The sequence below is a fragment of the Puntigrus tetrazona genome, chromosome 8 (genome assembly GCF_018831695.1).
Source record: "Puntigrus tetrazona isolate hp1 chromosome 8, ASM1883169v1, whole genome shotgun sequence".
NCBI classification, from domain to species: Eukaryota; Metazoa; Chordata; class Actinopteri; order Cypriniformes; family Cyprinidae; genus Puntigrus; species Puntigrus tetrazona.
Genome location: NC_056706.1, coordinates 22,407,023 through 22,423,794, shown reverse-complemented (window position 1 = coordinate 22,423,794; position 16,772 = coordinate 22,407,023). Strand labels below are relative to the sequence as shown.

Genomic DNA, 16,772 nt, shown 5'->3' with positions numbered 1-16,772 from the left:
TGTCTGGCTGGCATTTAGGCTCTTAATTAAAGGGCTTTCAACGGTAACGTGACACCACTCACGCAGAGTAACTAGAGACGGAGAAAGACATGGAGGCACTTATATCAGGATCGTTCTCAGCAAACTGAGCCATCTGTGTGCTGCGTTTGTCCCCATGACCTCATGCTGATATAATTACCAGGATGCACAACTTAGTCACATTATTAGAAAGATGTAAAGATGTAACTTAGTGTGCGAAGCCAAATCTGTTTCAAAAAAATATCTGTGCTGTCAAGCAATTGATCGTACATTTTTTGTTATTTATTTATTTATTATGTATATATAAATACAAACACATGCATGCATGTATTTAATTAAACTGAGTTGTTTATATTTTAAATATATTTATATATAATATAAATGATATGAATAATAATATATGCACGTAAATACATGTAAATATTTTTTATATATATATATATATATATATATATATATATATATATATATATATATATATATGTATATATAAAAATAATAAATATATATCATTGATATAATCAGAAATTTAACAGAAAATCTACTTTATTGATACTATGTTGATATCTCCACTGTTCTTATGAGTGATAAAACTCATACTAAGAGAAATATTAATTGCATTCTATATTTTTTATTATGTTTTAGACTTATATTGGCCCATATCGCTGCAGTAGTCCATCAAGTTATAGTTTTAATGGAAAATATGACTACAAAAACTTTTGTATTTAATAAGCTTTTTAAAAAAGTCATGGGTTATTGTTTTTTGTTTCAGAAAAATGTATTGATCTCATCAGAAATCTCACACATTTCAACAAACAAACAAATCAATAAATCGATAAGCAAACATAGCATTGGTATTATTTTCTGATAACGACCCGGATACACTACCATTTAAAAGATTGAGATTTTTTTTGATATTTCAGAACAAAGTCTCTTCTGCTCTCCAAGTCTATACTCATTTAACGACAGCATCTGTAACATTTTAATACCGTTACATTTTAAAATGATTTTGCATGACATTTTCAGCACCACCACTAATATCTATGCCAACATTTGTGACATTTTTGTCGAAACCATCATTATTCAGGATACTTTATTGAATGGAAAGCTCAAAGGCACAGCATTCAACTTCCAAAAAAAAATGTTTCACCGACCCCAAACGTTTTAAAGGTGAATAAAAAGACCAATGCTACTCGGAGAGATGGAGCGAAGAGAGCGAGAGAGGGATGAAAGGACGGCTCTCACTTGTAAAAAGCCTGGTTTTCCACGGCACACTTCCACAGGTGTTTGCAGGCCGCTGGTGTGGAGGTGTGGAACGTCAGAACCAGTTTCTTCTGCAGAGAGACGGAAAGAGGGAATGAATAATTGAAGCGCGGAACAGCAAAGGTAGATACAATCAGCTTAAGTGAACGGGGAGGTCAGAGCGAGTGAGGACATAAAAAATCTATAAATTACACGGAGATGGAATCTGAGCACAATGTCATAAATAATGAGAGCTGAACAAAACGCTGACCCAAATCTGTGTGCATGTAAGTGAGAGAGATGCGCGCGGGCGGGCAGCAGACGGCTTTACCGGGAATCTGAGAGAACGGATCGATACGACACGTCACGACGGCACAGTCGGTCGGGCGCTCGCAGACCGGAAGCCAGGCGCTTATTAACCTTCATTTACGCTGCGCGCGCGGCGCAGTGAGAAAGCGGCCTGCGACGGAAACCGCGATCGCATTTAATACGATGAACACTCGCAGTAAACAAAAAATAAGCCATTTAATTGAACGTTTAAAAACGCCAGTGTATGCATTTGTATAATGGATTTTTGGATAAAGGTGGTTTATCTGAATCTGCTTTCAGTTTTATATTTTAGCACTACTGTAACAGACGCTGAGAGGACAACTAGAGGATGTTGTTAAGGCCTTCGGATGTGACTCACGCTCTCTCTCTCTCTCTATTTAAAAAAGAGGTACAAAAAGTCAATGTGGAAGTACATTTTTAAAAGATACTACAAGTTAGGTACTAATACGTACATTTAAATTAATATGACACTTTAAGGTAATAATAAGCAACCTTTAGGGGTAAATAAAGTTCAGAGGGGCATAGTTGCTGCATAATATGTTTTTTTGCTATTTTGTTTTCTCCATTTCCAGGCTATTGTACGTTCCAGGGATGAAACATTTGTAATTTGAACCTTAAAGGGTTTTTCAATTTTAAAATCCATCACAAATGAATATATGTTTACATTTTCCATAATCTAATCGAGTGAAATAACTGATTTAAGGGATTTTATGCTGTTATTGATCAAATGCATTCAATTATTATTTTTTTTCGGGATAAAGTCCTTACGTTTGCTGACATAATATAAATTATTAATATAAATATAAATTACTGTAATGTCTGGGTTGCAAAGATATTTTGTATTTGTATTTTAATATTTATACCATTATACCATTTTATATATTATTATATTGCAAAATGTCATTTATGTGATGCAAAGCTGAATAACTCCAACATTAGCTTCAGATATTATAATAATATGTAGATTTTCTGCCGAAAAAATATTTACTATTATTGCTTAATATTTTTTATTGGAAACCATGATACAAAAAACACATATTATATATAGTAAATAGTATATATAGTAAAAATCTAAAAATGAATAATCACAATCAATCACATTTAATGTTTGTTTATATGTAATGTACATACAATATATGTACATGTACTGTGTGTTTATTATGCACATATAAATACAAACACACACACACACACAGTATATATTGTGAAAATATTTACATGTATATATATTTTTTTATGATATATAAATATATTTATTATATATTTTTCTAAAATATATACATGCATGTGTTTGCATTTATATATAATAAATATTTGAATATTTATATTTATACATAATAAATAAATATATAACGTAAACTCTTTTATTCTGAATGTGATAAATCATGATTAATCATTTGAAAGCATTAAGATTATATATATATATATATATATATATATATATATATATATATATATATATATATATATATATATATATATAAATAACAAGATTTTTACTAGATACTTGCATCCTTTCAAAATAAAAGTCTGAATTTCTTTCTGCAAAATCAAATGAAGAATTGTTTCACAACATAAATGTTTGTATATCATATATTTTATCACCACAAACCGGTTTATAATGAGTCACATGTCGGATTAATAACCACGCATGAAAGGACAAAAGCTACGTCAGCGCTGTAATGAAAATGTATAGTGGGTATTGGTTTTCTGCCGGGTCGATATGTGCCGGAGCCCCGCTGACGAGTCTGAGATTACACTGGGGTGAATGTGCTAAACTGCCAGCCCAGCTATGTGACAGCCTGAGCCCGTGAATATACGCGCTGGATCAAACGTGAATATGTAGTGTTAGGCCGATGTGACAGAGATATATATGAGGCCTGATAAAGCGCTGTGAAAAACAGAAGTGTCAGGAGAATAAGTTCCATTAACCCCACGCGTCGTGTAATCTGAGACCGGGGTCGATAGATGGAGTACTAAACAGAACAGTGAATCCAGAAAGAATCAATACAAACCACTTTCAAGCCGTTTAGCATCAAACTGCTGCCCCTGCAATACACTGCCGACCGCTCACGCTGAGATTACCGTCACATCATTAAACTACGCTAAATGTCAGAGCGCTCACCCAACCGCTCCGCTAATCATCTCGGTTTAGGACGGGTGTCCCACGCTAAACTAGCCGGGATTACAAACTGAGGTAAACAGAGCCACGTCAGTAGCATGTAGCATAACCCTGTTAACCAGCGCAGGCTACATAATCTGTATCATACAATCAGATTCCCATTTTATTCCATTCCATTATATTCCATTTTAAATTTGTCACATATTATTCACACAATGGCTCTATAATATCTAGAAGTAATCGGTTTTGATGAAAAATAAATAACTACTGTAGATTCTAGAAGAACAAAAATAGAGAAGCCGTTGTTTATTTCATTTCAATATGTTGATCAAATGATCTGTGCTTTCTTTCACTCTGTAACCTAAAGTAATCTAAAAAGCAGTCCGAATACATTCATTACGTGTTTTCATAGCCTTCCATAGCCTTCTTTAGCAAGCTCCTTTAACCTATGGTGGGACTAGGTAAAGAAAACTTATCGTGTAATCTGTAATCAGTAACTTAGTAACTAAGTTAGATATCGTAGTCTGAGATAGCCAGCAATAAGGTTTCTTCACAAAGGTAAAAAATTAATTATATTTACTTAATTATTCAATAAATCGATAAATATTATTATTACGTGTTCATCATGTTTGTCCTTTAAGGGCTGCTGTACACACATGATGGCGACCTCTATATAACGGGACCCGCGGTCAAGCGATAAATGGAGATTTATCACATCCAAAATAAATTTTTGTTTACATAATATATGGATAAGCACTGTGTAAATATTTATTATGTACATATAAAAGCACACACACACAGCTTATATATATATATATATATATATATATATTTATATTGGTATAAATTATACTATATATAAATATAACATATTTTTCGTAAATATATGCAAGTGTTTGTAGGCTATTTATATATACCTAATAAATATACACAGTAAACTCATATATGTTATGTGAGCAAACACTTATTTTGGAACGCAGTAAGTGAGAGAGATGTGAATTGGCTGACATTATGACATTATATAGTATATATTTATATATATATATATATATATATATATATATATATATATATATATATATATATATATGTATATTTATATTATTGCATTTCAATCACTGCACCTTTAAAAAAAGTTCTGTCATGAAACTCTAGATGGCTGTCATTAACGCAAATCGATAATATTCACAATGTTAAGCTACTTGGCACAAGCCGATTGGTTCACGTTGCTTACGCAGCACATGAGCTTACTACTTTACATTTAAATGGCCAGTTAAAATATTCACTGAGCATTCTGCAACGCACTTTCCACCCTCCACCCTCCCCAGCTCCACCTGTATAGATCTGCTGCGGGTCACTTTATATGCGATTTGTGCGGCAGCAGTACGTCTTAAATACTTACAGCACCGTATCAACATACGCAGCAGCAGCAGTTTGTAGCAGAGCTATTCTGCAAAGATTAAATACGTTAACATTTATCGCAGCAGTGTTGTAGCAGAGCCAGATAAAATACGTTATCACTGTCACATCCGTCACCATGCTAAAAGAGTTCTCATTAAAAGTGAAAATCTCATACAGATCTGATCTGATCAGGTCAAATACACGCGAGATTGCTAGTTGCTGTCGATCTACTGACAACGTGCAACTTAAAGAACACAGACACAGCTCAACTGTTTCCATAGTAACCGACACAATCTACCAGGAGCAGCGCAAATTAGCGGCGAGATGGATTAAGACGTGCTTTTTTGGGGGGCGCTGTATAACCGACTACTAAATTGCTTAAATTGACTGCAAAGCTCAGCAAATCGCTTCGAATGATTAACTGAAATACTCTCCTCCCAGAAACCGCTGCAAAACATGACTAATGTTAATGTTTGGCTGTACGTCTTTAGTAAATCCCGACCGTAGGTTGTTCACAGCAATTTTACTGTATAATACTGTAAAAATGTGTGTTCCCTATGCAAAATTGATCTATTTCCCTGCTGGTGTTCCAACGGTGTTTCATGATCCGCGTTGGTGATACATCAGAAATGGTATCTAAATGATTTAGTTAGTTAGATTTTATAAGTAAAGCTATTTAGATCTGTTTATCGCACTATTTTATTCTCATGTGAGTTAATGGATCTTTGTGTGTGTGTGTGTGTGCCATTGGCTATTAGCTACAGCTAAACATTCTGTCTCTTCATTAAATGTAAAAGTTTTCTAAGAAACGCGGTATTCAGTTGTGAGCATCGTAGCAATAATGAAGACAGCAGCAGACAGATAAATCATTTTTTTCATGCAATTTTGTTGATTTGTTGAAATGAGGTTGGAGAAATTCTTTACAAAATGAACAATAATGACGTAACAATATTTCGCCGTTATTAAATAAAATACAATTTAATGAATAAAAGCAATGCCTCACTATTTACACACTGGCATTTTTATGTTATTGAATTTTGTTCAATATATTTTATTGCTGTATGAAGCATACAAATTACGGTAAAAAAAAAAAAAAAAAAAAGGACGGCCTATAAGGTATAATTCATGTTAGGAGCTCAAAAAGCGTGTTATGTAAGACGTCTGTTCTCTAAGTATGTGAATAATAATTCAGAAATCATTTTGTGAGATTTGAGTAGGAGAACAGGTCAGCCGTTGCTCAACCTCCGGGGATAGTGAACAGTCTGCACTCCGACACTTCTGGGCAGAATAGTGTTTATCGCAGGCAGACGTGTGCACGTGTGTGAAACACAGTCACATGTCCGCGCTAAATAAACACACACAAGTGTGTGTGTGTGTGTGTGTGTGAACATGCAAAGAAATACAGACTTCAGTGAGAACGGCACACAATGATTCTCCCTGTTCACACACATACGGTATCAACCCAGAGACTCTCAGGCTTGCATGGGTGGAGACCCAGACAGGCGATGGTACGGTGTACAGAAATAACCAATCACACACAACGCTTTAGTTTCATACCCATCATATTATATGCATAATCACAAGCAACCTAAGAAATACATCTCAGCACTTTCGACTCATTTGTGATTTACTGGATAAGGATTAGGTGTACATATATTTTATTTTAGTTAATGTACAGACTGGCGTATATTATATATATATATATATATATATATATATATATATATATATATATATATACATTATAAAAATACAGGTTTGTTAATATCCCTGGTTAAGAACCACTGTTTTAGCAACTATTACAATAATTTTTCTACGTAGTTAATTATATCTATAAATTTTGGCTGCACAAAGTCAAGTTGTATAGAAATCGAGTTTTCTATTATAACAATGTCAGTAACAGCAGTGCGTTTAGATTCATTCCCAAAACGCAGGCTTTAGGATTTAATTATTTTAAAATATTTAACGCATATACACGATTTACTAAAACACTCAAGAGTAGAGTAATTAAAAGATAATAATTTAATTATAAATATTACAATTATAAATAGTAATGAATTTATTCATGTTTAAATGTATAATATGTCAAAAAAAGTTATTCATTTTGATTTAGAGTTAAATAATTTTTAATTAGATTATCCAGTAAAATACTGTATTTTTATTTTATTTTTTTTAGATAGTGTTGCCTGTGAAATTGTCATGAATACACTATGTTGGGCACTACAACTAAAGACTGATTAAAATCAGGGCAGATATGTGGGTGAGGAAATGCGCTAAGGCTATATAGTCATAATTCATGAGTTCACCAATGGCCGTGATGTATATGTTTACTCACCAGCAATGGAAAAGTGCACACAGAGAAAAGAAGACAGAAGCACATGAAAAACTAGATTTAAAGCGTGACACACAAACAGAATGACAGGCACAGGACGCTGAATAAAAGACCTGTTCACACCAAGAACGTAACTATAACAATAACTATATTAGTGCCCACATCAGTGATCGTTCTGTGCGGTTGTGCCATCTGCATCCTTAACACACAGGCTTTTAAAAGTCAGTATTATAGTCTTCCTTGTTGGCGTTGTAGTTGTCTCGTGATCACTGTTGTCATACAAATATTAAAACTTTACACTGGTTATCTTTACAATTATTGTGCTTAGTGTGAACAGGACTTAAATCTGTACTGGCAAAACAAAGCTACTTTGACATCTGCATTGAAACGGTGAGGTTTAAGAGGCAGTTGATGCAGTCAATTGCCTAAAATATCCAGGTTTTGGCTTTGTTTTTTCTGTTGTTTTCATACATACTGGAAAGTAGTGACCAAAAATAAGTTATGCATTACAATATAGTGTTACTTACCTGCCTAACTGTGTTACTTACTTTTTACGGCTAGTAATACGTTACATTACTTTTGAGTTGCTTAAATCTGGCTCGTTTGTTTGTTTTTAATAGACACATTCTTCTTTTACAAATCTAAAAGCTCTTTCAAAACAACAAAAGTGAAATTAAATGCGCCGAAGGAAAAGTAAATTCATGTCTGTACAGTAAAAGGCGCAGCTCAAACAAATCACGCGAAGAATATGTCGCCGGAGAAAGAAAGTAAAATTTTTGCTTATTAGTATGGATGAATTGAATCATAAGGTTCGTAGAAAAGAGATCGACTAATAAAATGCAATTATATACATACATACATACTGCAACTGTTTCTATGAGCAGTTGTGAGAAACAAATGTGATACATATTTGAAAAGATAACTCAGAATGTTTAATCCGATATATAATGTGCTACTTTACTGGTTACTTTTAAAAAGTAATCCGATTAGGTAACTCAAGTTACTTGTAATGCTACTGTTTGCTTAAGTCTATTTTAATTACTGCAAAAAAATGTTTTCCAATAATCTGATTACTCGATTAATCGCGAAAATAATCGACCGATTACTCGTTTACTCGATTATTCGTTTAGTCAGGATCTCCAGAGAACTATTAAAGCAATATTTTTATAATATATCTGTAAATATATTGTATGACGACTGTAAAGAAAGCGTCAGTATGAAAACAAAGCCAAAACCAGAACATACATTTTTTTTTTAATCTTGACTAAAATACACATGAGGGGAAAAAGATGTACGGTCACCCTGTTTAAGGTTTTATTCTTTATAAATTATTTAAAATAATTTTCAGCTATTTATTACAGTAGAATGAAAAATAGGGGCGTAATAAATATATAGGACAATGCCAGTAAGTTTACCAAAGCTCTCAAACGAATGTAAGAAGACTTTCTAATGTCCTCATGATGTAATGTACAGCATAATGATAATGGTTTTAGGTCAGGTTTCATGGTGGGTAAATGCATTATGAACCATATGAATGAAATTTGTAAAAAGTCAACGCGTCTTACCTCTCTTTGCACTCCAATCACATAAAAGGTTTTCCCTTCAAACTTAAATTTGCTGACATCTGCCCTGCAAGAGTGAGGGATACAAATGAAACGTTACAAGTGAGGTATTCGGTTTAAAAGGTTCGTGTCAACAGGCACTCTAAAGCTATGAGAGGAAAATGCTTCAAAAGCATTCATCGGCTGGTGTTAACAACCGTACAAAACCTCATATGTCGTATAGATCAGGAGCACCCACAGACCGCTCGCCCATCCTCCGATCGACTGTCCTTACATAATGTCTGTGAGTCACAGAGCACAGGCTTTCAGCTGTCTGCCGGGAAACCGCTTTATTTGCAAGCTCTCAAGCTGATTTGGAGGAAGAACAGATCTTAGATGATCTTCGGTTTGCAAGGTTTTTTCATCAGAGTTTCATTGGCGATTTAGCTAACTCACTCACCCTCGTGTCGTCCCAAACCTATAAGACCCTCGTTCATCTTCAGAACCCAAATTAAGACATTTTTATCTTAACTGTCTGACCCTCCATGAACAGCAACACAACTGAAATGATCCAGCTCCAGAAACGTAGTAAATACATCAGTAAAACAGTCACATCAGTGGCTCAACTTCAGTTTTACGACGCTACGAGAATACAAAGCGCGTGAGGTAGAGTGAACGGCAACAGCATGTGCAGCGGCAGACTCCCCCGGGTCCTAATGCCCGCTCGGTAAGGTTATATCGGTTATTTATATCGGTTTATTTATAGCTATTTTTAAAGCTTCTGTCATTTGTAAAGTACCTAAGACTTAAGTTCTAAGTCCAAATAAAAAAAATGCTTACATTTTCTGCACAGGAGAGACTTAAAGGAAATATATCGATATCGGTCAAAATGAGTTGAAAAATATCGGCATATCGGCAAAATATCACCAGACCTGCAGAGTCCTGCAGAGTTTAACTTAAACAAATAAAATTGTATTTTGCGTTCCGCAGATGAATGACATCATGGTGAGTAATGACAGAATTTAACCCTTTGGATGTTGTCGTTGCTGTTGTTTTTTTCAAAATAAGCTACAAAGTGACACTAGAATCATGGCGAGGTCACAACAAAATCCAGTTATTTTAATAGGAATCCACAAAAGCAACAAAATATTCACAACACGTTCAATGATTTTATGGATTTGTTGCATCGATCAACATAAAGCTGACCGATTTAAAAGTGACTTTATTGACAACATACAGCGTTGTTTGTCTGTGAAAACTACACCGCAAGTTAAAGTAGTGATGGCAAGTGAATCTGAAAAAAGTGAAGACATTAAAAAGCGATAAGGTGGTTACCATTTTAAAAGGTGGATCCGCTTATTTCCCTGGAAAACCACAAACCCTCTTGCAGTGAATCCCAGGAAGGCAGTAGATCCCGTGAAATCCTGAAATGAATTAGATTAAGCTTCAGATTCATGATGTTTCAGCTACAACCAAAAGTAGTTTTTTTTGCATTCCATTGAACTGCTTTTTAATTTTCTCTCCATGTAAATTTGCTTTGATCGCTGCACAGCTTCTTACTTTTTTCAGCAAATGATGTTCAACTACTTTGACAGATATTTTGTTGGTCGAGTCGGTACCTTGCAGGGATGTGGGTCCACTCCATATGTGTCCAGTGTGTGAGCCCTCTGAAGGAGATTTAACTCGGCGAGGGCAGGACACTGTCCCCTACAGAAACAAACGACACAATAAGATCTACAAATAGGCCGCACCAAGTCTTTCATATTGTATATTCTAAATTATGAAGGTCTATATTCTACAGTACAGTTCAAAAGTAAAAACATCAACAGTATTCAAAGATCAAAACTGATCAAATGTGACAGTCAAGATTTAAATTGTTAATAAACGTTGATAATCAGAAATGTTTCTTGAGCAGCAAATCTATATATTTGAATGTTTTCCGAAGGATCATGTGACACGGACTAGGAGTAATTACTTTTTTACTGTATCCAATAAATGCCGCCTTGGTGAGCATAAGAAACATTGTACGAATCCCAAATAAATAGAACTGAACGTTGGTGTACAATTATTGGAATATTCCTCAAGTAACGCTGACAAATTTTAATGTGGACCTGCATATGAGACCGTACTTTGCGTGAAAAAGGACAGATTCGTTTTTCTGAGTTTTACTGCTTCTAGTCTAAACTGCAGCGATTGGTATGCATGTCCTCCAGTGGGCTTTCCGATGTTTTTCCCCTCACCTCAGCTCATTCTGGTGGATCTCCATGATCTTGCGCTCTAGTTTGAGGGACTGTTTGGGGAAGAGCTTGAAGTCACTGATGTAGTCCGCAGGATGTTCCTCAGGATCGTAGTCCCCAAGCTCAGCTAAAACAAGGCAGACAAAAACTCATCAGTGACCAGATGAAAAGCTGAAGACCCCCAAGAGACTTTCGCCTGTTCCTGATCTAAATAAGGTTCATTTCCATCGGAAACTCTCTTTGCTGGTCTCTTTATGGGCAGGGAAACGTGTAAAGAGGATTGAAATATGACTGTTCATTAGTTAAAAAGCTTCCAGAAGAAAACGTCTCAGGAACACCATGTCACCGCCTCTGATGTCAAACAGTACTCTAGCGTTGGTTACATCAGAAAATGTAATAAAAAGTGTGATTGATTGTAAAAGCGGTCTGAAGATGAGATTGTATTCTCACCCTGAACTATACAGGCTCCGAGGTACGCAGCATCAGCGAAGGGACACAGCAGCCGACCGTGGTACACGTCTCTCTTCAGCTGCAGGTACAGAAGATACCTGACAATAGAAACACTCTGACATGAAACGTTCACCGTGGATGCTCTTTATTTTGCTACATTCACAGTACAATTCAAGAAGACGTCATTCAGGCTGTTATATGGCCCCCATCAGAAACTGATGTAATATTTTAGACTTAACTCAAGCTATTACATTATTTTGTTTACTTTTTTCAGTTAGCCTTAATCACGCACAATCATGATGAATGTATAATTACATTTATAATGACACTATTGACCCATCCGTTACACTTTAACCCACCCTTAAACCAACCTACACCACCAAACCTATCCCTAACCTGACCCGTATCCACCTCAATAGCAGCAAAAGTGCTTTGCAATGCAATATGAACACAATAAATACAATGTACTTATTTTTTGAAGTAACTACATAGTATTTAAGGCCGCTTAATACAAAGTGTGACCCAAAAACATGAAAATGTATCTTGTTAAGTGCATGCACAGTAAGTGGTTATATTGAGCGTATATTATCTAAAAACTCAATTATTGTTTTACATTTTGAAGTATACTAGTGCACAATACTCCAGTGCACCCCAAAATATTCAATTTTACTGCTTTGTCTCAGAGTTTGAGAGCTTTAGAGTTATCGCAAGTACTTAGTAAAAAAAGTAGATAGTCTTCTGGTACACTAACATTAAAGCGCTCCTGTGGCCTTTCAGAAATGTCACTTTCGCAAAAGCTTAAATAAACGTAGACGCAACATGAAACGCATCACAGGTAAGTCTGAACTGACAATAACATGTGCTTCAAAAACGAACATACTCTTTATTTAATTTTTTACGAAGTGCATTCGGTTGTGTTCTAGGCGTATCGAGGAGCTCGCTATTATTTTTTTAAATTGCTGCTATGTTCGAAATTGCACAGTGACCCTACATTATTAATCATTTTTCATCCAAGCTCATGCATACGATCATGACTAGTTTAAATTCACAACCGATTAAGCTTCCACTGCTCTGTAAGAAGGGTAAAAGAGAACTGTTTTCAGAAACTCAATTATATATAACTGCAATTCAATTAAAAGTGATTATATTTTACATCTGGTCCAGCTTTATATTAGGTGGCATTAACTACTATGTACTTACATTTAAATTAATCGTTAGTACGATGCACTTATTGCATGTTTTTACATTGTACTTACATTTTTAAAAATACCTATATGTGGTTACGTCTGTAATTAATTTCTATGTATAATGTATAATTACACTGTTGGCCCATCCATTGCGCCTTTACCCATTCTGTTAAACAGTCATGAAAGTACATTTACAGTAAGTGACATGTATTTAATTGATTTTGTTATTATCTACAAAGCACATCTGCGCTGCGCATTTAAAACTATTAAGTACACTTCTTTTTCAAAAAAGTTATGTGGCATACTTCCAAGTGAAACCACGTTTTTCGAAAAATGATTAAAAACCAGTAGACTCACAAATCGTTCACAATAAGATGAACTGTATTATTTGACTCGTGTTGAGTTACGGAGTTTGCACAATAGGATCGCAGACGCACTTTTAGTGCACTTGCGCATTACTGTTTTTTCCACTCTTTCTAACCCGCTGCACTCAACGCTACTCTTCATATGAAATATTAAACAGAGAAAGAGCGGTACTATAGTTGTTTTCTATGTCACGCTGAGCTTTAACAGAAAAAAGGAGAAAATAGCTTGAACGTTCACATTAATGCATCTCTTGTCCATCTCAATCCCTTCCTTCCTGTTTCACATGATGTTCCCGTTTAACTCAAATAACCTGGGCTCCCGGATACGCTCTCTCGCACACATACGCCTTTGCACTCTTTCAAGCTTCTGCCTGGCCACAGGAACATCCTGCTTTTCCAGCGAGCACAGAAAGTGTGGAAGATCCAGAAAGACAAATACATTTATCTTCACAGTTCAGATGGCGCGCATGCACTGAGCATCATGTTGTGAGAGCAGCACTAATGAGTTAGTCACACTAGCAATCTGTGTGTGTGTGTGTGTGTGTGTGTGTGTGTATCTATGCAGATGTCTGCGCTTGTGTGTGTGTTTGAGATGGAATCAAAGCTCGTTTTTGGACCGTTGCTCTCTGATAATGTTAGAGGAATGTGACACACATTGACACCGACAGCCTATTCAGAATATTTTTGCTTCCGTTCGAGAGAAGAAGAAAAAAATATCCTATTAACATAAAATTGAGGAGTAAACATGTTTCATATTCATTTTTGGAAAAATAAGGACGTCTAAAATGACGAAAAGAAAAATCTTTTAAAAATCTAGGTAAGCACAAAAAGTTTGTGATCATGTCGGAATGATAGCATCTTTAAGTATTATTAGTTATTAGTATTCATAATTAACCTTGTCATTGTCAAATTTGCCTCTGTGTGGTATATTTATATTTCTATGATTTAAAAACCTAAATTATACATATTTTAAAATCGTTTTAACATATTTTTGCTTTTATTAAAGAAAGTGAGAAAATCATCCAGGAGGACCACAAGGCTATCACCTCTAATATTATATTCTTAAAGACTTAAAAATAATGATGCCAAATATGTGAAACCACATTATTATATGGTTATCTTCGTTACGAAATGGTCATCTATTTCATACGCTGTCCTGAATATTTATACTCATCCTAATGAATCATTTCATCCTAAAACGCAGCACTCTCTCTGGAAAGATTGATTCACTGGAATGAATCGTCTGATTTGTTCTGATAAATAATTTCCTCCTAAATGCTGCAGTTTCTTGTATGTCACTTTGAAAAGATCAAAATCCATTCAACCTAAAGAAACCTTTTCATATGAAGCTTTGGAAAGCCTGATTTATTGTGGCGAATTGATTCGTTGTAAATAAATAGATTCCAAAAGATTCAGTAGTTCACATGTCTTTTTGTGTTATCTCACTTACATAAATCAGGGTGTTTTTTGGGGTTTTTTTGTATAAATGTATGCTCTCAAATTGATTGGTGTATCCCTAACTGGGATTGTTCATTTAAAATCCCACAATGATATATATATATATACATATATACAGATATAAATACAGAATAATGATCCACCCACCTAGAGATTTCACTGAATAGAATAAAGGCGAATACAATGAAATCTTGGAAAACGTGCTTAATTATTCAGAAAAATAACAGCTTAATGTAAAAAAAAGGTACAAAAATATGTTTATCTCTTACTTTGCACAAAATATATTTCTTCCTTCTGTTTTTTGGAGTGAAGCATGACCCGGCCATGTTTCATGAGATTCACTATAATGAGATCACACTGCTTACTTTGACATGAAAGCATCCGCAGATCAGCCGTTCTGGCTTCAGCTGCAAAGTAAACATGCTCTTTCCAAACGAAACTGGAACAATCTGCCCAGGAGGCGTTTTTTAAAATGCAAATCTCTTCCAGAGGATCCTCCGTCTCGCACACTTGACTTGGGAGATTCAAAGCTGTTTAATGCTATGACCGGCCCGGGTTGTTTTGATATTATTCGAACGCCATTTGAACATTAGATCACAGTCCCGTTACCTCGTCAGCTCTTCCTTGATCTTGATTGGCTCCTGAGGGTAGAACTTCACCCTGAAGCACATAGTGTACGGCTGCTGACCTGAAAACAATCAGACGAGGGCAGAGAGAGACTCACTTGAGGGCGAGCCAGTAAATGCGAGAGAGATTATGCAGAGAACTGTAACCGAGGGCATGAGGGGAGCTAAAATGATTATATTAATCCATGAGATGAGGGAAACCCCTCTGGTGAAGAATGAAATGAAGTCTTCAAAGATAAACGTAATGAGTCTGAGGAGTTTAGAGCTCGGAGGGAAAGATTGATTTCATTGACGTCAGCGCGTCACTTCAGAGAACGTCTGCTTGGAAGTCATTTCACACTTTGTCTGCGGTCTTTCTCCGTGTATCTTGTGTGACGTTAGCAATATTTCTGTGACGTTTCATAGGCGAGCCATACATTGACAATTGTAAACAGCATTGAATGAAGGCTGATACTCATAACACCCTGTTTTGGATGAAAAATAGGAGTTATAATAAGTGATTTGATGCATTTAGGACATTTCAAGCGCAATAAGAAGTCAAAGAGAAATGTTGCCTGCAAAAATTTCCCCGTAATAGATCTACAAGTGGAGCCGGGGGGCGCTAAAGTGAGTTTTATGAAAGAAGATAGTATTTTTGTTACTAGATATAACTCTCTCCTTTACTGTAAGATGTTATAAGCTGTTATAAGATCATGATCTCCTGAAATGTTGAGCTGTGGTGCAACATTTCCGGTTCCCATTGCGCATTCCCTACCACGTCTTTGAGCTTCATTGGAGGAAAAGCCAAAAACCTCAGTTATGAAATGTCTGAATTTGTGCGAATGAAAATGAAACTGCGTTCACAGTGTCTACCGATGCAGCTGAATCTGAGGGCAAAAACCAAATAAAGAACTTACATTTCATCTGCTTCACGACCGGTTTGCTCGGATCCAACCAATGCTGTAAAACAACAAGAGACAGAAATCATCGACTGCTGTGAGCCGACAGCTCAAGATGGTGACAAATCAACATTTTTACGAGAAGCACTTTGAACAATCATCATGCTCAGGAAATGATCGCAAACAGCATTCCCGCTCACTTTTTTCTACAACGGACATTAATACAACATCAATGACTGTAAATAATTCACTGCAGTGCTGCTGGGAGGTTTTTCTGCTCGACTGAAGAAACATTGTCGTAAATACAGCAGGGTAAAACCCCTTGGTCGGTTGTCATGGTAACTTTCTGAATTTAAAGCCAGTATGTTACTTAAGGATGAAATATCTACCCTGGTGACGGTGTAGAAACAAGTATGTTGAAGATTTGTGAGATTTTGTGCTGTACATTAAGGTTTCTACTTCAAATAAATTTGGTACGTTAAACTACTATTCAACAACAAATCCCGAAATCTCAGTTTCTACAAGCAAAAACGATGTCTTGTATGGAAGATCCTTTCCGCCACTGAATAAAAAATTAAAAGGTTA

At 35.5% G+C, this 16,772-nt stretch overlaps 1 protein-coding gene across 2 annotated transcripts in view; it reads right to left on the bottom strand.

The window, feature by feature from the left end:
• The window catches only part of frmd3 (FERM domain containing 3), a 43,225-nt gene that overhangs the window by 14,577 nt on the left and 11,876 nt on the right, over positions 1–16,772 (bottom strand). The window contains exons 3-10 of one of the 2 annotated variants that reach the window (XM_043247398.1): positions 16,206–16,248; positions 15,293–15,371; positions 11,674–11,771; positions 11,227–11,350; positions 10,606–10,693; positions 10,322–10,410; positions 9,011–9,074; positions 1,264–1,349 (exon numbers count right to left, since the gene is read on the bottom strand). In XM_043247398.1, coding sequence (XP_043103333.1) covers positions 1,264–1,349; positions 9,011–9,074; positions 10,322–10,410; positions 10,606–10,693; positions 11,227–11,350; positions 11,674–11,771; positions 15,293–15,371; positions 16,206–16,248 — 671 coding nt within the window. Of the gene's footprint in view, positions 1–1,263; positions 1,353–9,010; positions 9,075–10,321; positions 10,411–10,605; positions 10,694–11,226; positions 11,351–11,673; positions 11,772–15,292; positions 15,372–16,205; positions 16,249–16,772 lie in introns of both variants that reach the window. The other variant, XM_043247397.1, reaches the window with a different exon arrangement.